Here is a 25,479-nt window from a genome sequence, read left to right on the forward strand (position 1 = left end):
CGACTTCTCTGAATTTTCAGTGGGTAGTAGCCTTAAAGTGGTTGTCCTGCAGTTCAAGAGAAAGAGAAATATAACTCCTGTATCATTCTTTTCTTCATTCTTGGGAAATGAACATATGGTTTAAATAATCAAAAATACAATTTTTTCTCCAGAATAAGCTTTTTCTCATATGTTTATGGAATGAAATAGGCAAGGATAAATTCTATAAACCATATTGTATTATTGTGAAAGGATATATTAGAAAACATGATACACACACACACATACAATGCTACTTTTTTCTTGGTTTTAAGCAGTTTTCATTTCCTTTTTTATCATCGGGGTATTATATAGAGGGGTTACAGTTATATTCATCAGGTAATAGGTACATTACTTCTTGCACATTGATAACCATTCTCATGTTTTTGTCCCCATTTCCCTCCTCCAAACCCCTCCCAAACATCTTATTTTCCCCCCTTCCCTTCCCTTCCCTTCTCTATTTCAAATAAACAAATAAATGGATATACAATATACCAGGTTACAAAGTCAGATACAGTATCCACATGAAATTAACCATTAGGGGAAAAAAGAGGGAAGAAATAACATAGTACATTAAGAAAAACAATCACACAAGATAAAGCTCTTGTTTCCATATCCTAGAATTCATTTCATTTAGTCTCATCCTCTATGGCCTCATGTGCATAGCTTTTGAGCTATTGTGATCCTCTGCTAGGAGAGTCTTAGATGTGTACTATTACAAATGAGGAAAACCATGGAGTCTATGTTCCATTGAGTCTAGCTTGCTTCACTTAATATGAGTTTTTACAAGTCTTTCTATTTCCCTATGTCATATGTCTATAGAGTTAAATGTATTATCTAAAGTATGGTATATGTAGGGGAGTATTGTAATGGTATAACTCCTTTGAATAACTAATAGTGTAAGAAAATAAATACCAGGAAGCTGAAATGTGTGTTGCTGGGGAGGGAAGGAAGTCAAGAGCAGAGGACTTGTGAATGAAGAGATGAGGTGTATGTGAGCACAATAATAATATGCAATGCATCTATGTGAAAAAGGAACCCAGTAACTTGAGAGGATGGGTGGAGTTAGGCGAGATTGGGGAAAGGAATGACATTGATCAAGATGCTTTTATTCATAAATTATTCTGTTGAATTGAAATCCCTTTGGACAATTACTCAAAGATAATAAAAATAATTTCTTCAGGAAAGGTTTTGATAATAAATAATAAGCATATCTGGGGCTGAAATAAAATAAAGATATTAGGGGATGTTATAAGACAAGACATGAAAATGCAGCCTTTTTCCCACTGATATTCTTCAAGGATATCATTGGGCCAAGAGTCTATTTCATGCCAGTTCTGGAGCTTGAACTCAGGATGTGGGCACTGTTCCTGAGCTTTTTCGCTCAAGGCTAGCACTCTACCACTTAAGCCTCAGCTCAACTCTGGGATTTTTGCTGGAGATAAGAGTCTCACAAACTTCACTGCTTCATATGGATTGAATTGCAATTCTTAGCTCTCAGCCTCCTGAGTAGCTGGTGTTACAGGTGTGAGCCAACAGTGCATGGCAGAGCCAAAGTGTGATACATTGTGGCTATGTTCCTGGGGAGAGGATTTAGCACAGATTTCAACTTCTTATTTCTAGTTCTTTTATTGTTCAATAGTGGTGCATCATGGGAAATGTTTGATCTCCAGTCCACAATATCTGATATCAGATATTTTTATGTCAGACTATGTATCTGGAGACTCAGGGAGGCTCTGGAAAGTTACAGATCTTTCTATAGAGAGCGGGGAGTCATAGGTCTCAGTGGACAGCTGGGTTTAAGCCAAGCACTGTAGCACTAAAGGAACTCTTAGTCTCAGGTCAGTGATGGCATTTTTCATAGATAGCTTCCGGGGTAGTTTTCGGACAGCACTACCATTAAAGACTCCCAAGTTTGATAAGAGAAAGACCTTTATGTCTTTCAACCTGGAAAATCTGAATTTGTGATTTTAAAGTAATGTCTGTCTGATGTAGCTTATCATACAGTTATCAGATTAAGTTTTGAGAAGTAAGGCAGCTCTTCTGACATCTTGACTTTCACTTAGTGATACTTCTTTCAGAACTTTAAAGAAGCCAGTTTGGCTGGATTTTCAGATGTGTATTTCTAGTTACACAGGAGTTTGAGATCTAAGGAACTCAGTTCGATGCCAGCCTGAGAGGAAAGAGCATATGACTCATGTCTCCAATTATCCAACAAAAAAGCTAGAAGTAGAATTGTTGAGCAAGTGGTAGAGCACTAGCCTTAAGTAACAAAGCTCAGAGAGAGTACCTAGGCTCATGCACCAAGAAGTAAGGAAAGAAAGAATTATTGTAACGCTATTCAGAAAGTTGTAGTAAGTAATTGGTAACAGTGTCCATAGGCAGTAGTAGAGCATTTCATTTTACTTTCCCTAATGTCAAAATCTGCAATAAACATTGTATAATTATAAAAACAGACAATTAGAATTGATACCATGCTGGTAAGTAAACTTCCGCTTATTGGGATTGCTTCAGTTTTTTAGTTAAGGAGCTATTTCTGTTCTGTGATCCTCAGGATACTGCTGCATGCAACTTTGTTTTCTTTTTTGTCTGGCCCAATCTCTGAGTCGTTTGTTTCTGTGTTCACAGAATACATTTTGTTTAGTCATTTATATAAAAAAGGAACATGATGGATTCGGTAAATATAACATTTTATTTTTCTTTGTAAAAATTGATTATTTGTGAAAACTATATCAAGGGCCCTCCTTCCCCGGCAACCAGTGGCTGTTTAGATGACTTAGAGTTAGGGCCACCTCCCGAGTCCCTGTCCTATCTGGCCTGAGGTTGAAGTCCAGTCATCACCCGTTAGGTGCAAGCCTAAAAGATTGCCATGGTGGCTAACAAGTCTTTAAAGAACCATTATCGCCAGCACATCATTTTCCTCAGCCTGGAGAAGAAAGGAGAGGATCGGGATTGCTCATTGCCCTGGCCCGAAAGCTCTTCAGGGGGCTGGGTATCAGGCATCAGCATCACAGTGGGCTCTGGGGTGGAGGCCTTTCGGGGACAAGGCCCCCCTGCCTCTACCTGGGCAGGCTGCACACTGTCTTTGAGTTGGGCATCTGCAAAGATTTTCTGCTCCTTGCTGTCTTCAATGTTTGAGGGGCTTGGCAGGTGTGAAGTGACCTCAGCAGCAGGGGTCTCAGGGTCTACAGGCATCTGGCCCTGGCACTGTGTGCCTTCACCCACAAGGAGCACCAGAAGTTCCTGCAGCTCCTCCTTCTTCTGCATCTTCTCCTGGGAGAGTTCCATGACACACTCATCTTTCTCCTTATAGAGTTGGTCCAGGACTTCCATCTGTTCTTTGTACAGCATTATGGAGTCGTCGAGGGTGCTGATGTGTTTGGACAGCTGGGCACACCGGTGCTGGAGGTCCCCTGCTGGACTCTGGTGCTCCACTTTATCAGGCAGGGGCTGGAGGAAGCACATTCTCATCTTCTTAGACACCCGCGTGTCCTGCTTCCTGTCCCCTGAGGGACCATGGTTCCTGCTCTTGGGAAACAGGGCCTGCTGCTCCAGCTTGGTCTGGCACTGGGCTGCCAAGTTGGCCAGGCACTGGCAGTGGGCCTGCTGCTCCTGCAGCTGTTGGCTGAGTTTCACTTTTGTCACCTCAGCAACTGCTTTTGCTTTCGGGTAAAAGGCCTTCATGACTTGTGGGATGTCCACAGCCTCTGGGATGGTCACAGCGGCTGGAGTTGCCTCCTCAGCCCTTGCTTCTTCCTTGTCCCCTTCTTGACCTTCCTGGAAAGCCAGGAAGCTCAGCTGGGCCTGGAGTTGCTCCTTCTCTTGTGTAGTGGCTTCCAGGCACTGGAGAGTGTCCTGCAACTCTTGGGTCAGGGTCAGGTCCTGCTGCTGCTGCTGCTGCTCCAGCAGCTGGGTGTGCCTCAGCAGGTGCTGTTGCAGCTCCTCCTTCTCTGCACTCAGCTGCTGAATGGAGGCCATGTTCTCTTCACAGGTGGTTTTGAGTTCCTGCAGCTGGGCCAGGTACTGAGCATTGAGCTCCTGAAGACTCTGGGCTGTTTGAAAACTTCCTTCAGCCACCTCTTTCCATTCTCCTAATTCCATCTCTCGCTGCTCCAGCTTCTCCAGAAGGTGTTCATTCTCCTTTTGCTCTGAGGTCAGGAGGCTGGTGAGCTGGTCCTTCTCAGTGCTCAGCCTGTGGAAAGCTTCTTGCAGCTGCTCCAGCTGCTCTTTCAGCTCTCTCATTTGCAGGTCTGTGCATTTCTGGGTCTCAAAGATGTTGGACTGAGCCTTGTCGCCCACTTTCTTCTGCAGTATCAGCAGCCGTTCCTGTCGCTCCAGGTTCTGGAGACTGAGGCTTTGGTTTTCCTGAACCTGGAATTGAAGTTGTTGCTCCAGGTTCTTTAAGTCAGCCTGAGATGGTCCTGCAGGGGGCTGTGCCTCTGCCAGCTTGTTCTCCATTTCTGCCAGCTTGTTCTCTAGATCCACCGTCTGCCACAGGTCTTCCTCGCGCTCGTCTGTGAGTTGGTTCATCTCCTGTGAGAGCCGCCGCACCTTCTCCGTCCACGTGGACCTCTCCACCCTCAGGTCCTCCGCAATCTTGTCCCTCTCCAACCTCAATGCACTCACCACACTTTGCACACTTTCTATTCTTCTTTTCAGCACTGCCCGCTCCTCTAGCACTCGTTGGAATTTTTCTATTTTCAATTTCATGTTGGACTTCTGGGTCCGGAGCACGTCCAGCTTCCCCTGTAAGTCTGCATTCAGCTCCTGCAGGTTGTCACAGCTTCTGCTCTTTTCCTCGAGCTGCAGCTTCACATCACCCAGGTCTTGGATGAGCTGTCTGTTCTTCTGCTCAATGTCCTTCTGCGTGGTGGTGAGGGCAGACAAGGCCATCTCTAGGTCTAAGCTGCGTTGCTGAGAAGCCTGCAGGCGGCTGGTCAGATCTTCATGCTCCACCTGACTTCGTTTGACTTCCTGTTCCATGTGGGCCAGGGCAGATTGTAAGTGGCCTTTTTCTGAAAGCAGCATCTGTGTGGCTACCTAGTGGTCTTCTAACTCTGCTTTCAGTGTTTCTTGCACCTGGGCCAGCTTCTCATTTTCTTCCTGCTGTTGTTCCTGCAGCTCTTTCTTTACCTGCTTTAGTTGGTGGATTTCACGGAAGAGCTGTTGATGTCGTAATTTGCTCCAGTCCAGGGCTAGCAGCAGGTATTGGTAGCCCCTCTCCAGATCCTTGTTGTTCTTGGGACCTGTGACACTCTTGACCCTGGCTGCTCCGACTGTGCCTGAAGGCAGGCGAGGCTCAGGGTCAGCTTGGTCTCTGGCTGCACCCTCACGTGAATTACAGACCCCAGTGGTGTTGGTCGTGGGCTTGCCTCCCCTTTTATTTTTCTTCCTTATCTTTTCAGATCCATGAAGATAGTTCTGCTGATGTTCCTGCAGTCGTTTCTTTCTTGGTTTTGATCGTTCAGACGTGCCAGCTCTGGGATGGGAAAGATGGACCGGCCACATTCCCAGGCTCTTCGAAATCTCCTGTACGTACCCAATCACTAATAAGTAAGCGAGTATCCGAGTCTATCGCCAAATCACCTGGATTCTCTCGATCACCACTCAGCCACCTCTCCCTTCAACAGTTGCTGGTAGTGGTATAAGTCAACAGACAGAATACCAGTATTGCTAGGCAGCGTGGAATGTGGGCGTGGCCCCAAATCTCCGATCCCATTGGTCAGCGAGAAACAGGAACTAATAGGGGGTGTGGCCAGAATCTTGTGATGCAGGCAGAATGGGTGGAGTCTGCTCCTGCAGTCCCAGCCCCATCCAACTCTGGTCTAGTTTGGGGAGAGTGTGGGACTTGCTATAGTTGGACAGGTGCAGTTTCTTTTTCAATTTTTTTTGCCAGTCCTGGATTTGAACTCAGGGCCTGATGTCTGACCTTGGACTTTCTCAAGGCTAGAGCTCTACCACTTGAGCCACAGCAACACTTCTAGCCTTTTCTATGTATGTGGTACCGAGGAATCAAACCCGGGTTGTCCGTGCATGCTAAGCAAGCACTATACCGTTAGGCCAAACTCCCAGTCCTTCCATTTATTTATTTATTTATTTTTCTTTTTCCATATTTTCTTATTGTAATTAGTAAAAGGGTTACATGATATTTGCCATATAGAAGGTGCATTAATTCACATACCTTGATACCCTTTCACATGCCTTGGTACTCATTTCCCTCCCCCCCCCAAACCCTCCACTCATCTTGGTTTTCCCCCCTTCCCTATCAAATTTCAAATATCCAAATACAAATAAATTCAATATATCAGATAACAAAGTGAGATACTATACCAACATGAGATAACCAAGGGACAGCAAAGGAGATGAGAGACAACATAGTACATTAAGGACAACAATCATTCATTATATGGCTTTTGTTTCGATATCCTGGAGGTCCTTTCAATTAGCTTCACATTATATGGCCTTATGTATCAAGATTTTGCTCTATTGCAGATCTCTGCTAGTAGAGCCCAAGGTTTCTACTGATTATGACGAATGAGGGAAACCATTGAGCCTAAGTTCCTTTGAGTCTGGCTTACTTCACTTAATATGATTTTTTCTAAGTCTTTCCATTTCCTAACAAATGGGGCGATGTCATTCTTTCTGACAGCAGCATAGAATTCCATTGTGTACAAATACCGCAACTTGTTGATCCACTCATCAACTGAGGGACATCTGGGTTGGTTCCATATCTTTGCTATGGTGAATAGTGCTGCAATGAACATTGTTGTGCTAGTGGATTTAGTATGTCCTTGTTTCTGGATGGTTGGGTAAATGCCAAGTAGTGGAATTGCTGGGTCATAGGGGAGTTCTGTGTTTAGCCTTTGAGGCACTGCCACACTGCTTTCCACAGTGGTTGAACGAGTTTGCACTCCCACCAACAGTGTAGTAGTGATCCCTCCTGTCCACATCCCCTCCAGCATCTGTTGTTATTCGTTTTCCTGATCCTGGCCATTCTAACTGGAGTGAGGTGGAATCTTAGAGTTGTTTTGATTTGCATTTCTTTTACGACCAGAGATGTTGAGCATTTCTTCATGTGTCCATAGGCCTTTTTTGTTTCTTCTTCAGAGAAGACTCTCTTTAAGTCTTTGGCCCATTTTTTAATGGGATGGTTGTTACTTTGGAGGTTAGTTTTGGAGTGATTCAATTTTTTGAGTTGTTGATATATTTTAGATATGAGGCCTTTGTCCGTTGTTTGGTTGGTGAAGATCTTCTCCCACTCTGTAGGCTTCCTGATTAGTTAACTAGCTATGTCCTTTGCCTTACAAAAGCTCTGCAGTTTAATGCAGTCCCACTTATCCAGTCTTTCTCTGATTTGTTGTGATTCTTGGTCCTTATTAAGAAAGTTTCGACCTGTGCCAAGGAGGCATAGTGTATCTCCTATTCCTTCCTGTAAAGTTTTCAGTGTGTCAGCTTTTACCTCCAGGTCTTTGATCCATTTGGAGTTAATTCTAGTGCAGGGTGACAAAGAAGGATCCAACTTTAGTGTTCTGCAGGTGTTTAACCAGTTCTGCCAGCACAACTTGTTGAAGAGGCTGTCTTTCTTCCATTCTATTTTTGGCTCCCTTGTCAAAGATTAGGTGGCCATAGGTCTGTGGTTTAATATCTGGGTCCTCAGTTCTATTCCATTGGTCTTCAGGCCTGCTCTTGTGCCAGTACCAAGCTGTTTTATTAATTATAGCTCTGTAATAGAGTCTAAAGTTTGGAATTGAAATTCCTCCAGCGCTGCTCTTTCTGCTAAGAAGTGTTTTTGCTATACGGGGTCTTTTATTATTCCATATGAAATTTTGGATTGCCTCTTCTATTTCTTTAAAGAATGACATTGGGATATTGATGGGTATTGCATTGAATTTGTAGATAGCTCTTGGCAAGATTGTCATTTTCACAATGTTGATTCTTCCAATCCAGGAGCATGGGAGGTTTTTCCATTTCCTTAGTTCTGCTTTAATTTCCTTTTTTAGGGTTTTAAAGTTTTCGTCAAAAAGGTCCTTTACATTCTTAGTTAAGCTAATTCCTAGGTACTTTATTTTCTTTGAGGCTATTGTGAAAGGAGTTTCTTACCTGATTATTGCCTCGTTCCTCTCACTGTTGGCGTAAAGGAAGGCAGTTGATTTTTGAGGGTTGATTTTATAGCCTGCTACTCTTCCAAAGCTTTGAATCAGCTCAAGGAGCTTGGGAGTAGAGTCTATACGATTCTGTAAATACAGAATCATGTCATCTGCAAAGAGGGATAGTTTTATTTCCTCTTTCCCTCCTTGGATCCCCTTTATGCTTGCTTCTTGCCTTATTGCACTGGCTAGGAATTCTAGTACTATGTTAAAGAGGAGTGGAGAGAGTGGGCATCCTTGTCTCGTTCCTGATTTTAGAGGGAATGGCTTTAGATTTTCACCATTAAGTGTAATACTAGCAGTAGGTTTCTCATACACAGCCTTTATTACATTGAGGAATGTTCCATGGATTCCTAGTTTCTCCAGAGCTTTTAACATAAAGGGGTGTTGGATCTTGTCAAATGCCTTTTCCGTGTCTATTGGGACAATCATGTGATTTTTGTCCTTGCTCCTGTTGATGTGTTGAATTATATTAATTGATTTGCGTATGTTGAACCAGCTTTGCCTCCCTGTGATGAATCCAGTTTGATCATAGTGTATAATTTTTTTGATGAGGTGTTGTAGACGGTTGGCCAGTATTTTGTTGAGAAGTTTTGCATCGATGTTCATCAAAGATATAGGTCTATAGTTCTCTTTCTTTGATGAATCTCTGTCTGGTTTGGGGATGAGGGTTATACTGGCTTCACAGAATGAGTTTGGTAAGGAACCTTCATTTTCAATTTCGTTGAAGAGCTTGAGGAGTATTGGTGTGAGCTCTGCTTTGAAGACCTTATAGAATTCAGCTGTGAATCCATCTAGCCCTGTGCTTTTCTTAGGTGGAAGTTCTCTAATTGCCATTTCTATTTCAGAGCTTGAAATAGGCCTGTTGAGTTGGCTTAGTTCTTCTTGGTTCAGTGTGGGTATGTTAATATTGGCTAGGAATTCATCCATTTCATCTAGATTCTCAAATTTGTTGGCATAAAGGTTTGAGAAGTATTCCCTCATGATATTCCGGATCTTGGATATTCAGGATCTGTCGTGATATTACCATTTTGATCTGCGATTTTGTTTATTTCGATATGCTGTCTTCTTTTTTTGGTAAGATTTACTAAGGGCTTGTCAATTTTGTTAATTCTTTCAAAGAACCAACTCCTTGTTTTGTTGATTCTTTCTATAGTTTTTTTGGATTCCAAATCATTTAATTCTGCTTTGATTTTACTAATTTGCTTTCTTCTCCTGGGATTAGGGTGGTTTGTTGCTCTTTTTCCAGGATCTTAAGGTGAGACATTAACTTGTTGGTTTGCAATTTTTCCCACTTGTTGTTGTAGGCACTCAGCGCTATAAATTTTCCTCTGAGTACTGCCTTTGCTGTGTCCCAAAGGAGTTGGTATTTTGTGTGCTCCTTACTGTTAAATTTCATAAACTGTTGGATTTCTGTTCTGATCTCTTCGATGACCCATTGGTGATTCAACAATGTGTTGTTCAGTCTCCATAAGTTACAGGGTTTTCCTTGGTGGAGATGTGTGTTCAGTTCCAATTTGATGCCTTTGTGGTCTGAGAGTGTGCTTGGAATAATTTCAGTGTTTCTGAATCTGTCCAAGTTTGTTTTATGGCCTAAGATGTGATCTATTTTGGAAAATGTTCCATGTGCTGCTGAGAAAAATGTATATTGTGTTGTTGCTGGGTGGAATATTCTGCAGATGTCTGTTAGATCTAGTTGGTCTATATAGTTGTTCAGTTCTAAGGTTTCTCTGTTGAGTTTTTGCCTTGTTGATCTGTCCATAGGTGAGAGTGGTGTGTTAAAGTCACCGACAATCACTGTATTTGGATCTATGTATGGTTTCAGTGTAAGTAAAGTTTGCTTGATGAAGTTTGGAGCTCCGGGATTGGGTGTGTAAATATTTAGGATCGTTATGTCTTCCCGGAGGAAAGATCCCTTTAGTAGTATGTAGTAACCTTCTTTGTCTTTTTTTTTTCTAATTTTAGTTTGAAGTCTATTTTATCTGATATGAGGATGGCAACTCCAGCCTGTTTATGGGGGCCGTTAGCTTGATAGAGTTTATTCCAACCTCTCACTTTCAAAAGATGATTGTTTTTTTGGGTAAGATGTGTCTCTTGAAGACAGCAGAACGATGGCTCTTGCTTTTTGATCCAACTAGACAGCCTATGCCGTTTAATTGGAGTTATTTAAGTCCATTGATATTGAGAGTTAGGATTGAGAGATATTTATTCGGTCCTACCATTTTTAAAAGCTTTTATTTGGGCCTGTGTCTTGACAGTTCCTGTGGTCCTTAGATGGTATGCTGTTTAGGTGCCATTTCTTTCCCTATATTGCATTTATTTTGGTTTTCTATGTATAGAACATCTTTGAGAATTCTCTGTAGTGTTGGTTTTGTTGCGACATATTGTTGCAGCTTTCCCCTGGAATGGAATGTTTTTATTGTTCCCTCAGTTATGAATGAGAGCTTAGCTGGGTACAGGATTCTTGGTTGGTAGTTATTTGACTTAAGGGCATGACATATATGCTTCCAGTCACTTCTTGCTTGCATGGTCTCTGCTGAGAAATCTGGGGTTATTCTGATTGGTTTTCCTTTATAGGTTACTGAACCCTTTTCCCTGGCTGCCTTTAGGATCCTTTTTTTGGTTTCTATTTGATCCAGTTCGGATTACCATGTGGCGGTGGGATGTTCTTTTCTGGTCAGGTCTGTTTGGGGTTCTAAAAGCTTCTTGTATCTGGATGGGCCTGCCCTTCTGGATGTTTGGGAAATTCTCTGAGATGATTCCCTGAAGTATATTTCCAGTACCATTGACCTCTTTCTCCAATACCAATTAGCCTTAAATTAGGCTTCCTAATTGTATCTTGGACCTCCTGAAGCGCTCTCTCATTTTTCCTAGATTTGGATTGACTCATTTTCTGTTCTTTCTCTAGAATAACTAAATTATCTTCAGCCCCGGAAATTCTCTCCTCTGCATTGTTTAACCTGCTATCAAAGCTATCTACTTTATTTTTCATCTCGTTTGCTTCTAGTTGCTCATTTTTGATGCCTTGCATCTCTTCTTTTAGATCATGTATGGATTTCTTTAGCTCCTTGATTTCCATTTGAGTGGTTAACTCAGTAGCTTTACTTTCTTTGAACATTTGCTGGAGTTCAGTCACCGTTTTATTTGTGGATTCTATGACTTCATCCATCTTTCTTTGAAAAACCTTTATTATGGCCTCCTTTATGGCTTCTTCTTTTTCACTTATCACCTTGCTTATGGTTTCCTCTTGTGCAGCTATGGCTTCCTCCCTTATCTCTTTCTTTACATTTTCACATTTTTCATTAATGATGTTTATCAATTGCATTTGTATAGCACTTGGAAGACTCTCCTCTAGGTTTGCCAGTGACTGTTCCATTGTCTGATTACATTGGGTGGGGGATGTTGTTTCTTGATTGGACATTTTTCTTGAGTTTCTTGTTCTGCCCATTTGAAAATGGGAGCAAGATTAATACTAAACACGATTATAGTTTTTCAGATATAACCAACCTAGACCTCTGTAGCTGGAAGACTCTAGATGTTGACAAGTTTTGATTGGTGTTATCCGTCTGCGGGTGCTCCACGGTGGTGGGGAGTCTTTCACTCCCCTCGGGTCTCCGCCGCCGCCTGTGTTCCACGTCTGGGTTCCGCTGCTTCCGCCGTTCGCTGGCCCGGTTCTGTGCTGGTTTCTGCAGCCGTTGGGCTCCCAGCCCTGCGCCCTCCACTGCCACCGCTTTTCGTGGATTAGATCCGGCGCCCGCCACAGCTTTCCCAGCGTGGAGCCGGCACCCGCTCAAGCCTCTTTTCGTGGCTTGGACCGGTACCAGCTGCCACTTTTCGCGGCTTTCCGCGGCTTTCGTGGCTTGGATCCGGCGGGGAGAGGTGGGTGAGGGGTCTTCGCGTTCCGAATTCTTTGAGAAAGTTGGATGTGAGCTTTATCTGGATTTCTTTTCTGGTTTGAGTCCTCCTCCATTGCTTTTTGAGTTTGTTGTTGTGGATTTCTTTAGGTAGTTGGCTCGTGGGACTCCCTGGTTCTCTCTTTTTGTCAGAGAGGGCTAGGCTGCGTCCCTATTGTCTCGACGCCATCTTCCTTCCTCGCTTTTCTTGTTTTTCCAGATGTGACTGGGGTTTCTCCTGGTGTCCTCTTGGTTTAGATAAGCTGTCTGCTTCCTCCTCCATCTTTATTTGTATTTGTGTGTGTGTGTGTGTGTGTGTGTGTGTGTGTGTGTGTGTGTGTGTTGAAAGCAGTGCTTCTTCATCACCATGGCATTGTTTGGTTGTTTTGTTTTGTTTTCTCGTTTGCAATTTTGGTTACCTGTACTGGTAATGTTCTCTCCCTTTCTCTCCCTCTCTTTCTCTTTCCCTCTATTTCTCACTCGCACCCTCTCTCTGTGTCTCTTGTGCACAGTATGTGCTTTTCCTCACTTTTACTTTTTCTTCCTTTTCTTTCTTTCTCTCTCTCTCTCTCTCTCACTTCCTTGCTTCCATGCTTCCATTCTCTTGAATTACTAAGGCTTTAACTCAGGACTTAGGCTCTGTCTCTGACCGTTTCTTGCTTAAGGCTAGCACTCTACCACTTGAGCCATGGTTCCACTTACAGCTTTTTGGGTAGTTGGTTGGAAATGAGTTTCCAATTAACTTTGCTACCTGGGCTGGCTTCAAATTGTGATCCTCATATCTTAGCCTCCTGTAGCTAGGATTGCAGGTGTGAGCCTGTGGCACCCAGCGGGTGCTATTTGTAACCTTCCAGCTGTACCCTGAACCTCAACAGACTATTCTGAAGCCAAAGAGTTATTTTCCTTGTTTTTTGAAATTTTAATTGTTGAGCAGGCCATGGAGGCTAGCTACTCAGGAGGCTGAGAACTGAGGATTGCAGTTCAAAGCCATCCTGGGCACTAAAGACTGATTTTGTTTTTACTTGTAAACTAAAGTTTTATTTCTATACATGTTCAAAATATTACTCCCCAAATGTTCACAGAATACATTGTGTTTAGTCATTTATATAAAAACGGAACATGATGGATTCGATAAATATATCATTTCATTTTTCTTTGTAAAAATTGATTATTTGTGAAAACTATATCAAGGGCCCTCCTTCCCCGGCAACCAGTGGCTGTTTAGATGACTTAGAGTTAGGGCCACCTCCCGCAGTCTCTGTCCTATCTGGCCTGAGGTTGAAGTCCAGTCATCACCCGTTAGGTGCAGGCCTAAAAGATTGCCATGGTGGCTAACAAGTCTTTAAAGAACCATTATCGCCAGCACATCATTTTCCTCAGCCTGGAGAAGAAAGGAGAGGATCGGGATTGCTCATTGCCCTGGCCCGAAAGCTCTTCAGGGGGCTGGGTATCAGGCATCAGCATCACAGTGGGCTCTGGGGTGGAGGCTTTTCGGGGACAAGTCCCCCCTGCCTCTACCTGGGCAGGCTGCACACTGTCTTTGAGTTGGGCATCTGCAAAGATTTTCTGCTCCTTGCTGTCTTCAATGTTTGAGGGGCTTGGCAGGTGTGAAGTGACCTCAGCAGCAGGGGTCTCAGGGTCTACAGGCATCTGGCCCTGGCACTGTGTGCCTTCACCCACAAGGAGCACCAGAAGTTCCTGCAGCTCCTCCTTCTTCTGCATCTTCTCCTGGGAGAGTTCCATGACACACTCATCTTTCTCCTTATAGAGTTGGTCCAGGACTTCCATCTGTTCTTTGTACAGCATTATGGAGTCGTCGAGGGTGCTGATGTGTTTGGACAGCTGGGCACACCGGTGCTGGAGGTCCCCTGCTGGACTCTGGTGCTCCACTTTATCAGGCAGGGGCTGGAGGAAGCACATTCTCATCTTCTTAGACACCCGCGTGTCCTGCTTCCTGTCCCCTGAGGGACCATGGTTCCTGCTCTTGGGAAACAGGGCCTGCTGCTCCAGCTTGGTCTGGCACTGGGCTGCCAAGTTGGCCAGGCACTGGCAGTGGGCCTGCTGCTCCTGCAGCTGTTGGCTGAGTTTCACTTTTGTCACCTCAGCAACTGCTTTTGCTTTCGGGTAAAAGGCCTTCATGACTTGTGGGATGTCCACAGCCTCTGGGATGGTCACGGCGGCTGGAGTTGCCTCCTCAGCCCTTGCTTCTTCCTTGTCCCCTTCTTGACCTTCCTGGAAAGCCAGGAAGCTCAGCTGGGCCTGGAGTTGCTCCTTCTCTTGTGTAGTGGCTTCCAGGCACTGGAGAGTGTCCTGCAACTCTTGGGTCAGGGTCAGGTCCTGCTGCTGCTGCTGCTGCTCCAGCAGCTGGGTGTGCCTCAGCAGGTGCTGTTGCAGCTCCTCCTTCTCTGCACTCAGCTGCTGAATGGAGGCCATGTTCTCTTCACAGGTGGTTTTGAGTTCCTGCAGCTGGGCCAGGTACTGAGCATTGAGCTCCTGAAGACTCTGGGCTGTTTGAAAACTTCCTTCAGCCACCTCTTTCCATTCTCCTAATTCCATCTCTCGCTGCTCCAGCTTCTCCAGAAGGTGTTCATTCTCCTTTTGCTCTGAGGTCAGGAGGCTGGTGAGCTGGTCCTTCTCAGTGCTCAGCCTGTGGAAAGCTTCCTGCAGCTGCTCCAGCTGCTCTTTCAGCTCTCTCATTTGCAGGTCTGTGCATTTCTGGGTCTCAAAGATGTTGGACTGAGCCTTGTCGCCCACTTTCTTCTGCAGTATCAGCAGCCGTTCCTGTCGCTCCAGGTTCTGGAGACTGAGGCTTTGGTTTTCCTGAACCTGGAATTGAAGTTGTTGCTCCAGGTTCTTTAAGTCAGCCTGAGATGGTCCTGCAGGGGGCTGTGCCTCTGCCAGCTTGTTCTCCATTTCTGCCAGCTTGTTCTCTAGATCCACCGTCTGCCACAGGTCTTCCTCGCGCTCGTCTGTGAGTTGGTTCATCTCCTGTGAGAGCCGCCGCACCTTCTCCGTCCACGTGGACCTCTCCACCCTCAGGTCCTCCGCAATCTTGTCCCTCTCCAACCTCAATGCACTCACCACACTTTGCACACTTTCTATTCTTCTTTTCAGCACTGCCCGCTCCTCTAGCACTCGTTGGAATTTTTCTATTTTCAATTTCATGTTGGACTTCTGGGTCCGGAGCACGTCCAGCTTCCCCTGTAAGTCTGCATTCAGCTCCTGCAGGTTGTCACAGCTTCTGCTCTTTTCCTCGAGCTGCAGCTTCACATCACCCAGGTCTTGGATGAGCTGTCTGTTCTTCTGCTCAATGTCCTTCTGCGTGGTGGTGAGGGCAGACAAGGCCATCTCTAGGTCTAAGCTGCGTTGCTGAGAAGCCTGCAGGCGGCTGGTCAGATCTTCATGCTCCACCTGACTTCGTTTGACTTCCTGTTCCATGTGGGCCAGGGCAGATTGTAAGTGGCCTTTTTCTGAAAGCAGCATCTGTGTGGCTACCTTGTGGTCTTCTAACTCTGCTTTCAGTGTTTCTTGCACCTGGGCCAGCTTCTCATTTTCTTCCTGCTGTTGTTCCTGCAGCTCTTTCTTTACCTGCTTTAGTTGGTGGATTTCACGGAAGAGCTGTTGATGTCGTAATTTGCTCCAGTCCAGGGCTAGCAGCAGGTATTGGTAGCCCCTCTCCAGATCTTTGTTGTTCTTGGGACCTGTGACACTCTTGACCCTGGCTGCTCCGACTGTGCCTGAAGGCAGGCGAGGCTCAGGGTCAGCTTGGTCTCTGGCTGCACCCTCACGTGAATTACAGACCCCAGTGGTGTTGGTCGTGGGCTTGCCTCCCCTTTTATTTTTCTTCCTTATCTTTTCAGATCCATGAAGATAGTTCTGCTGATGTTCCTGCAGTCGTTTCTTTCTTGGTTTTGATCGTTCAGACGTGCCAGCTCTGGGATGGGAAAGATGGACCGGCCACATTCCCAGGCTCTTCGAAATCTCCTGTACGTACCCAATCACTAATAAGTAAGCGAGTATCCGAGTCTATCGCCAAATCACCTGGATTCTCTCGATCACCACTCAGCCACCTCTCCCTTCAACAGTTGCTGGTAGTGGTATAAGTCAACAGACAGAATACCAGTATTGCTAGGCAGCGTGGAATGTGGGCGTGGCCCCAAATCTCCGATCCCATTGGTCAGCGAGAAACAGGAACTAATAGGGGGTGTGGCCAGAATCTTGTGATGCAGGCAGAATGGGTGGAGTCTGCTCCTGCAGTCCCAGCCCCATCCAACTCTGGTCTAGTTTGGGGAGAGTGTGGGACTTGCTATAGTTGGACAGGTGCAGTTTCTTTTTCAATTTTTTTTGCCAGTCCTGGATTTGAACTCAGGGCCTGATGTCTGACCTTGGACTTTCTCAAGGCTAGAGCTCTACCACTTGAGCCACAGCAACACTTCTAGCCTTTTCTATGTATGTGGTACCGAGGAATCAAACCCGGGTTGTCCGTGCATGCTAAGCAAGCACTATACCGTTAGGCCAAACTCCCAGTCCTTTCATTTATTTATTTATTTATTTTTCTTTTTCCATATTTTCTTATTGTAATTAGTAAAAGGGTTACATGATATTTGCCATATAGAAGGTGCATTAATTCACATACCTTGATACCCTTTCACATGCCTTGGTACTCATTTCCCTCCCCCCCCCCAAACCCTCCACTCATCTTGGTTTTCCCCCCTTCCCTATCAAATTTCAAATATCCAAATACAAATAAATTCAATATATCAGATAACAAAGTGAGATACTATACCAACATGAGATAACCAAGGGACAGCAAAGGAGATGAGAGACAACATAGTACATTAAGGACAACAATCATTCATTATATGGCTTTTGTTTCGATATCCTGGAGGTCCTTTCAATTAGCTTCACATTATATGGCCTTATGTATCAAGATTTTGCTCTATTGCAGATCTCTGCTAGTAGAGCCCAAGGTTTCTACTGATTATGACGAATGAGGGAAACCATTGAGCCTAAGTTCCTTTGAGTCTGGCTTACTTCACTTAATATGATTTTTTTCTAAGTCTTTCCATTTCCTAACAAATGGGGCGATGTCATTCTTTCTGACAGCAGCATAGAATTCCATTGTGTACAAATACCACAACTTGTTGATCCACTCATCAACTGAGGGACATCTGGGTTGGTTCCATATCTTTGCTATGGTGAATAGTGCTGCAATGAACATTGTTGTGCTAGTGGATTTAGTATGTCCTTGTTTCTGGATGGTTGGGTAAATGCCAAGTAGTGGAATTGCTGGGTCATAGGGGAGTTCTATGTTTAGCCTTTTGAGGCACTGCCACACTGCTTTCCACAGTGGTTGAACGAGTTTGCACTCCCACCAACAGTGTAGTAGTGATCCCTCCTGTCCACATCCCCTCCAGCATCTGTTGTTATTCGTTTTCCTGATCCTGGCCATTCTAACTGGAGTGAGGTGGAATCTTAGAGTTGTTTTTGATTTGCATTTCTTTTATGACCAGAGATGTTGAGCATTTCTTCATGTGTCCGTAGGCCTTTTTTGTTTCTTCTTCAGAGAAGACTCTCTTTAAGTCTTTGGCCCATTTTTTAATGGGATGGTTGTTACTTTGGAGGTTAGTTTTGGAGTGATTCAATTTTTTGAGTTGTTGATATATTTTAGATATGAGGCCTTTGTCCGTTGTTTGGTTGGTGAAGATCTTCTCCCACTCTGTAGGCTTCCTGATTAGTTAACTAGCTATGTCCTTTGCCTTACAAAAGCTCTGCAGTTTAATGCAGTCCCACTTATCCAGTCTTTCTCTGATTTGTTGTGATTCTTGGTCCTTAAGAAAGTTTCGACCTGTGCCAAGGAGGCATAGTGTATCTCCTATTCCTTCCTGTAAAGTTTTCAGTGTGTCAGCTTTTACCTCCAGGTCTTTGATCCATTTGGAGTTAATTCTAGTGCAGGGTGACAAAGAAGGATCCAACTTTAGTGTTCTGCAGGTGTTTAACCAGTTCTGCCAGCACAACTTGTTGAAGAGGCTGTCTTTCTTCCATTCTATTTTCTTGGCTCCCTTGTCAAAGATTAGGTGGCCATAGGTCTGTGGTTTAATATCTGGGTCCTCAGTTCTATTCCATTGGTCTTCAGGCCTGCTCTTGTGCCAGTACCAAGCTGTTTTATTAATTAAAGCTCTGTAATAGAGTCTAAAGTTTGGAATTGAAATTCCTCCAGCGCTGCTCTTTCTGCTAAGAAGTGTTTTTGCTATACGGGGTCTTTTATTATTCCATATGAAATTTTGGATTGCCTCTTCTATTTCTTTAAAGAATGACATTGGGATATTGATGGGTATTGCATTGAATTTGTAGATAGCTCTTGGCAAGATTGTCATTTTCACAATGTTGATTCTTCCAATCCAGGAGCATGGGAGGTTTTTCCATTTCCTTAGTTCTGCTTTAATTTCCTTTTTTAGGGTTTTAAAGTTTTCGTCAAAAAGGTCCTTTACATTCTTAGTTAAGCTAATTCCTAGGTACTTTATTTTCTTTGAGGCTATTGTGAAAGGAGTTTCTTACCTGATTATTGCCTCGTTCCTCTCACTGTTGGCGTAAAGGAAGGCAGTTGATTTTTGAGGGTTGATTTTATAGCCTGCTACTCTTCCAAAGCTTTGAATCAGCTCAAGGAGCTTGGGAGTAGAGTCTATACGATTCTGTAAATACAGAATCATGTCATCTGCAAAGAGGGATAGTTTTATTTCCTCTTTCCCTCCTTGGATCCCCTTTATGCTTGCTTCTTGCCTTATTGCACTGGCTAGGAATTCTAGTACTATGTTAAAGAGGAGTGGAGAGAGTGGGCATCCTTGTCTCGTTCCTGATTTTAGAGGGAATGGCTTTAGATTTTCACCATTAAGTGTAATACTAGCAGTAGGTTTCTCATACACAGCCTTTATTACATTGAGGAATGTTCCATGGATTCCTAGTTTCTCCAGAGCTTTTAACATAAAGGGGTGTTGGATCTTGTCAAATGCCTTTTCCGTGTCTATTGAGACAATCATGTGATTTTTGTCCTTGCTCCTGTTGATGTGTTGAATTATATTAATTGATTTGCGTATGTTGAACCAGCTTTGCCTCCCCGTGATGAATCCAGTTTGATCATAGTGTATAATTTTTTTGATGAGGTGTTGTAGACGGTTGGCCAGTATTTTGTTGAGAAGTTTTGCATCGATGTTCATCAAAGATATAGGTCTATAGTTCTCTTTCTTTGATGAATCTCTGTCTGGTTTGGGGATGAGGGTTATACTGGCTTCACAGAATGAGTTTGGTAAGGAACCTTCATTTTCAATTTCGTTGAAGAGCTTGAGGAGTATTGGTGTGAGCTCTGCTTTGAAGACCTTATAGAATTCAGCTGTGAATCCATCTAGCCCTGTGCTTTTCTTAGGTGGAAGTTCTCTAATTGCCATTTCTATTTCAGAGCTTGAAATAGGCCTGTTGAGTTGGCTTAGTTCTTCTTGGTTCAGTGTGGGTATGTTAATATTGGCTAGGAATTCATCCATTTCATCTAGATTCTCAAATTTGTTGGCATAAAGGTTTGGGAAGTATTCCCTCATGATATTCCGGATCTTGGATATTCAGGATCTATCGTGATATTACCATTTTGATCTGCGATTTTGTTTATTTCGATATGCTGTCTTCTTTTTTTGGTAAGATTTGGTAAGGGCTTGTCAATTTTGTTAATTCTTTCAAAGAACCAACTCCTTGTTTTGTTGATTCTTTCTATAGTTTTTTTGGATTCCAAATCATTTAATTCTGCTTTGATTTTACTAATTTGCTTTCTTTCTCCTGGGATTAGGGTGGTTTGTTGCTCTTTTTCCAGGATCTTAAGGTGAGACATTAACTTGTTGGTTTGCAATTTTTCCCACTTGTTGTTGTAGGCACTCAGCGCTATAAATTTTCCTCTGAGTACTGCCTTTGCTGTGTCCCAAAGGAGTTGGTATTTTGTGTGCTCCTTACTGTTAAATTTCATAAACTGTTGGATTTCTGTTCTGATCTCTTCGATGACCCATTGGTGATTCAACAATGTGTTGTTCAGTCTCCATAAGTTACAGGGTTTTCCTTGGTGGAGATGTGTGTTCAGTTCCAATTTGATGCCTTTGTGGTCTGAGAGTGTGCATGGAATAATTTCAGTGTTTCTGAATCTGTCCAAGTTTGTTTTATGGCCTAAGATGTGATCTATTTTGGAAAATGTTCCATGTGCTGCTGAGAAAAACGTATATTGTGTTGTTGCTGGGTGGAATATTCTGCAGATGTCTGTTAGATCTAGTTGGTCTATATAGTTGTTCAGTTCTAAGGTTTCTCTGTTGAGTTTTTGCCTTGTTGATCTGTCCATAGGTGAGAGTGGTGTGTTAAAGTCACCGACAATCACTGTATTTGGATCTATGTATGGTTTCAGTGTAAGTAAAGTTTGCTTGATGAAGTTTGGAGCTCCGGGATTGGGTGTGTAAATATTTAGGATCGTTATGTCTTCCCGGAGGAAAGATCCCTTTAGTAGTATGTAGTAACCTTCTTTGTCTTTTTTTTTCTAATTTTAGTTTGAAGTCTATTTTATCTGATATGAGGATGGCAACTCCAGCCTGTTTATGGGGGCCGTTAGCTTGATAGAGTTTATTCCAACCTCTCACTTTCAAAAGATGATTGTTTTTTTGGGTAAGATGTGTCTCTTGAAGACAGCAGAACGATGGCTCTTGCTTTTTGATCCAACTAGACAGCCTATGCCGTTTAATTGGAGTTATTTAAGTCCATTGATATTGAGAGTTAGGATTGAGAGATATTTATTCAGTCCTACCATTTTTAAAAGCTTTTATTTGGGCCTGTGTCTTGACAGTTCCTGTGGTCCTTAGATGGTATGCTGTTTAGGTGCCATTTCTTTCCCTATATTGCATTTATTTTGGTTTTCTATGTATAGAACATCTTTGAGAATTCTCTGTAGTGTTGGTTTTGTTGCGACATATTGTTGCAGCTTTCCCCTGGAATGGAATGTTTTTATTGTTCCCTCAGTTATGAATGAGAGCTTAGCTGGGTACAGGATTCTTGGTTGGTAGTTATTTGACTTAAGGGCATGACATATATGCTTCCAGTCACTTCTTGCTTGCATGGTCTCTGCTGAGAAATCTGGGGTTATTCTGATTGGTTTTCCTTTATAGGTTACTGAACCCTTTTCCCTGGCTGCCTTTAGGATCCTTTTTTTGGTTTCTATTTGATCCAGTTCGGATTACCATGTGGCGGTGGGATGTTCTTTTCTGGTCAGGTCTGTTTGGGGTTCTAAAAGCTTCTTGTATCTGGATGGGCCTGCCCTTCTGGATGTTTGGGAAATTCTCTGAGATGATTCCCTGAAGTATATTTCCAATACCAGTGACCTCTTTCTCCAATACCAATTAGCCTTAAATTAGGCTTCCTAATTGTATCTTGGACCTCCTGATGCGCTCTCTCATTTTTCCTAGATTTGGATTGACTCATTTTCTGTTCTTTCTCTAGAATAACTAAATTATCTTCAGCCCCGGAAATTCTCTCCTCTGCATTGTCTAACCTGCTATCAAAGCTATCTACTTTATTTTTCATCTCCTTTGCTTCTAGTTGCTCATTTTTGATGCCTTGCATCTCTTCTTTTAGATCATGTATGGATTTCTTTAGCTCCTTGATTTCCATTTGAGTGGTTAACTCAGTAGCCTTACTTTCTTTGAACATTTGCTGGAGTTCAGTCACCGTTTTATTTGTGGATTCTATGACTTCATCCATCTTTCTTTGAAAAACCTTTATTATGGCCTCCTTTATGGCTTCTTCTTTTTCACTTATCACCTTGCTTATGGTTTCCTCTTGTGCAGCTATGGCTTCCTCCCTTATCTCTTTCTTTACATTTTCACATTTTTCATTAATGATGTTTATCAATTGCATTTGTATAGCACTTGGAAGACTCTCCTCTAGGTTTGCCAGTGACTGTTCCATTGTCTGTTTACATTGGGTGGGGGATGTTGTTTCTTGATTGGACATTTTTCTTGAGTTTCTTGTTCTGCCCATTTGAAAATGGGAGCAAGATTAATACTAAACACGATTATAGTTTTTCAGATATAACCAACCTAGACCTCTGTAGCTGGAAGACTCTAGATGTTGACAAGTTTTGATTGGTGTTATCCGTCTGCGGGTGCTCCACGGTGGTGGGGAGTCTTTCACTCCCCTCGGGTCTCCGCCGCCGCCTGTGTTCCACGTCTGGGTTCCGCTGCTTCCGCCGTTCGCTGGCCCGGTTCTGTGCTGGTTTCTGCAGCCGTTGGGCTCCCAGCCCTGCGCCCTCCACTGCCACCGCTTTTCGTGGATTAGATCCGGCGCCCGCCACAGCTTTCCCAGCGTGGAGCCGGCACCCGCTCAAGCCTCTTTTCGTGGCTTGGACCGGTACCAGCTGCCACTTTTCGCGGCTTTCCGCGGCTTTCGTGGCTTGGATCCGGCGGGGAGAGGTGGGTGAGGGGTCTTCGCGTTCCGAATTCTTTGAGAAAGTTGGATGTGAGCTTTATCTGGATTTCTTTTCCGCTTTGAGTCCTCCTCCGTTGCTTTTTGAGTTTGTTGTTGTGGATTTCTTTAGGTAGTTGGCTCGTGGGACTCCCTGGTTCTCTCTTTTTGTCAGAGAGGGCTAGGCTGCGTCCCTATTGTCTCGACGCCATCTTCCTTCCTCGCTTTTGTTTTTCCAGATGTGACTGGGGTTTCTCCTGGTGTCCTCTTGGTTTAGATAAGCTGTCTGCTTCCTCCTCCATCTTTATTTGTATTTGTGTGTGTGTGTGTGTGTGTGTGTGTGTGTGTGTGTGTGTGTGTGTGTGTGTGTTGAAAGCAGTGCTTCTTCATCACCATGGCATTGTTTGGTTGTTTTGTTTTGTTTTCTCGTTTGCAATTTTGGTTACCTGTACTGGTAATGTTCTCTCCCTTTCTCTCCCTCTCTTTCTCTTTCCCTCTATTTCTCACTCGCACCCTCTCTCTGTGTCTCTTGTGCACAGTATGTGCTTTTCCTCACTTTTACTTTTTCTTCCTTTTCTTTCTTTCTCTCTCTCTCTCTCTCTCACTTCCTTGCTTCCATGCTTCCATTCTCTTGAATTACTAAGGCTTTAACTCAGGACTTAGGCTCTGTCTCTGACCGTTTCTTGCTTAAGGCTAGCACTCTACCACTTGAGCCATGGTTCCACTTACAGCTTTTTGGGTAGTTGGTTGGAAATGAGTTTCCAATTAACTTTGCTACCTGGGCTGGCTTCAAATTGTGATCCTCATATCTTAGCCTCCTGTAGCTAGGATTGCAGGTGTGAGCCTGTGGCACCCAGCGGGTGCTATTTGTAACCTTCCAGCTGTACCCTGAACCTCAACAGACTATTCTGAAGCCAAAGAGTTATTTTCCTTGTTTTTTGAAATTTTAATTGTTGAGCAGGCCATGGAGGCTAGCTACTCAGGAGGCTGAGAACTGAGGATTGCAGTTCAAAGCCATCCTGGGCACTAAAGACTGATTTTGTTTTTACTTGTAAACTAAAGTTTTATTTCTATACATGTTCAAAATATTACTCCCCAAATGTTCACAGAATACATTGTGTTTGGTCATTTATATAAAAACGGAACATGATGGATTCGGTAAATATATCATTTCATTTTTCTTTGTAAAAATTGATTATTTGTGAAAACTATATCAAGGGCCCTCCTTCCCCGGCAACCAGTGGCTGTTTAGATGACTTAGAGTTAGGGCCACCTCCCGAGTCTCTGTCCTATCTGGCCTGAGGTTGAAGTCCAGTCATCACCCATTAGGTGCAAGCCTAAAAGATTGCCATGGTGGCTAACAAGTCTTTAAAGAACCATTATCGCCAGCACATCATTTTCCTCAGCCTGGAGAAGAAAGGAGAGGATCGGGATTGCTCATTGCCCTGGCCCGAAAGCTCTTCAGGGGGCTGGGTATCAGGCATCAGCATCACAGTGGGCTCTGGGGTGGAGGCCTTTCGGGGACAAGGCCCCCCTGCCTCTACCTGGGCAGGCTGCACACTGTCTTTGAGTTGGGCATCTGCAAAGATTTTCTGCTCCTTGCTGTCTTCAATGTTTGAGGGGCTTGGCAGGTGTGAAGTGACCTCAGCAGCAGGGGTCTCAGGGTCTACAGGCATCTGGCCCTGGCACTGTGTGCCTTCACCCACAAGGAGCACCAGAAGTTCCTGCAGCTCCTTCTTCTTCTGCATCTTCTCCTGGGCGAGTTCCATGACACACTCATCTTTCTCCTTATAGAGTTGGTCCAGGACTTCCATCTGTTCTTTGTACAGCATTATGGAGTCGTCGAGGGTGCTGATGTGTTTGGACAGCTGGGCACACCGGTGCTGGAGGTCCCCTGCTGGACTCTGGTGCTCCACTTTATCAGGCAGGGGCTGGAGGAAGCACATTCTCATCTTCTTAGACACCCGCGTGTCCTGCTTCCTGTCCCCTGAGGGACCATGGTTCCTGCTCTTGGGAAACAGGGCCTGCTGCTCCAGCTTGGTCTGGCACTGGGCTGCCAAGTTGGCCAGGCACTGGCAGTGGGCCTGCTGCTCCTGCAGCTGTTGGCTGAGTTTCACTTTTGTCACCTCAGCAACTGCTTTTGCTTTCGGGTAAAAGGCCTTCATGACTTGTGGGATGTCCACAGCCTCTGGGATGGTCACGGCGGCTGGAGTTGCCTCCTCAGCCCTTGCTCCTTCCTTGTCCCCTTCTTGACCTTCCTGGAAAGCCAGGAAGCTCAGCTGGGCCTGGAGTTGCTCCTTCTCTTGTGTAGTGGCTTCCAGGCACTGGAGAGTGTCCTGCAACTCTTGGGTCAGGGTCAGGTCCTGCTGCTGCTGCTGCTGCTCCAGCAGCTGGGTGTGCCTCAGCAGGTGCTGTTGCAGCTCCTCCTTCTCTGCACTCAGCTGCTGAATGGAGGCCATGTTCTCTTCACAGGTGGTTTTGAGTTCCTGCAGCTGGGCCAGGTACTGAGCATTGAGCTCCTGAAGACTCTGGGCTGTTTGAAAACTTCCTTCAGCCACCTCTTTCCATTCTCCTAATTCCATCTCTCGCTGCTCCAGCTTCTCCAGAAGGTGTTCATTCTCCTTTTGCTCTGAGGTCAGGAGGCTGGTGAGCTGGTCCTTCTCAGTGCTCAGCCTGTGGAAAGCTTCCTGCAGCTGCTCCAGCTGCTCTTTCAGCTCTCTCATTTGCAGGTCTGTGCATTTCTGGGTCTCAAAGATGTTGGACTGAGCCTTGTCGCCCACTTTCTTCTGCAGTATCAGCAGCCGTTCCTGTCGCTCCAGGTTCTGGAGACTGAGGCTTTGGTTTTCCTGAACCTGGAATTGAAGTTGTTGCTCCAGGTTCTTTAAGTCAGCCTGAGATGGTCCTGCAGGGGGCTGTGCCTCTGCCAGCTTGTTCTCCATTTCTGC

General features: G+C 44.3%; 1 protein-coding gene across 5 annotated transcripts in view; it reads left to right on the forward strand.

The window, feature by feature from the left end:
• Positions 1-25,479, forward strand: part of LOC150054363 (uncharacterized) — a 715,379-nt gene that overhangs the window by 22,362 nt on the left and 667,538 nt on the right. For all 5 annotated transcript variants that reach the window (XM_090346707.1, XM_090346706.1, XM_090346705.1 and 2 more), the window contains 2 exons: positions 5,424-5,549; positions 15,919-16,044. In XM_090346707.1, coding sequence (XP_090202833.1) covers positions 5,424-5,549; positions 15,919-16,044 — 252 coding nt within the window. The remainder of the gene's footprint in view (positions 1-5,423; positions 5,550-15,918; positions 16,045-25,479) is intronic.

The sequence above is a fragment of the Megascapheus bottae genome, chromosome 15 (genome assembly GCF_031878675.1).
Source record: "Megascapheus bottae isolate mThoBot1 chromosome 15, mThoBot2.hap1, whole genome shotgun sequence".
NCBI lineage: Eukaryota > Metazoa > Chordata > Mammalia > Rodentia > Geomyidae > Megascapheus > Megascapheus bottae.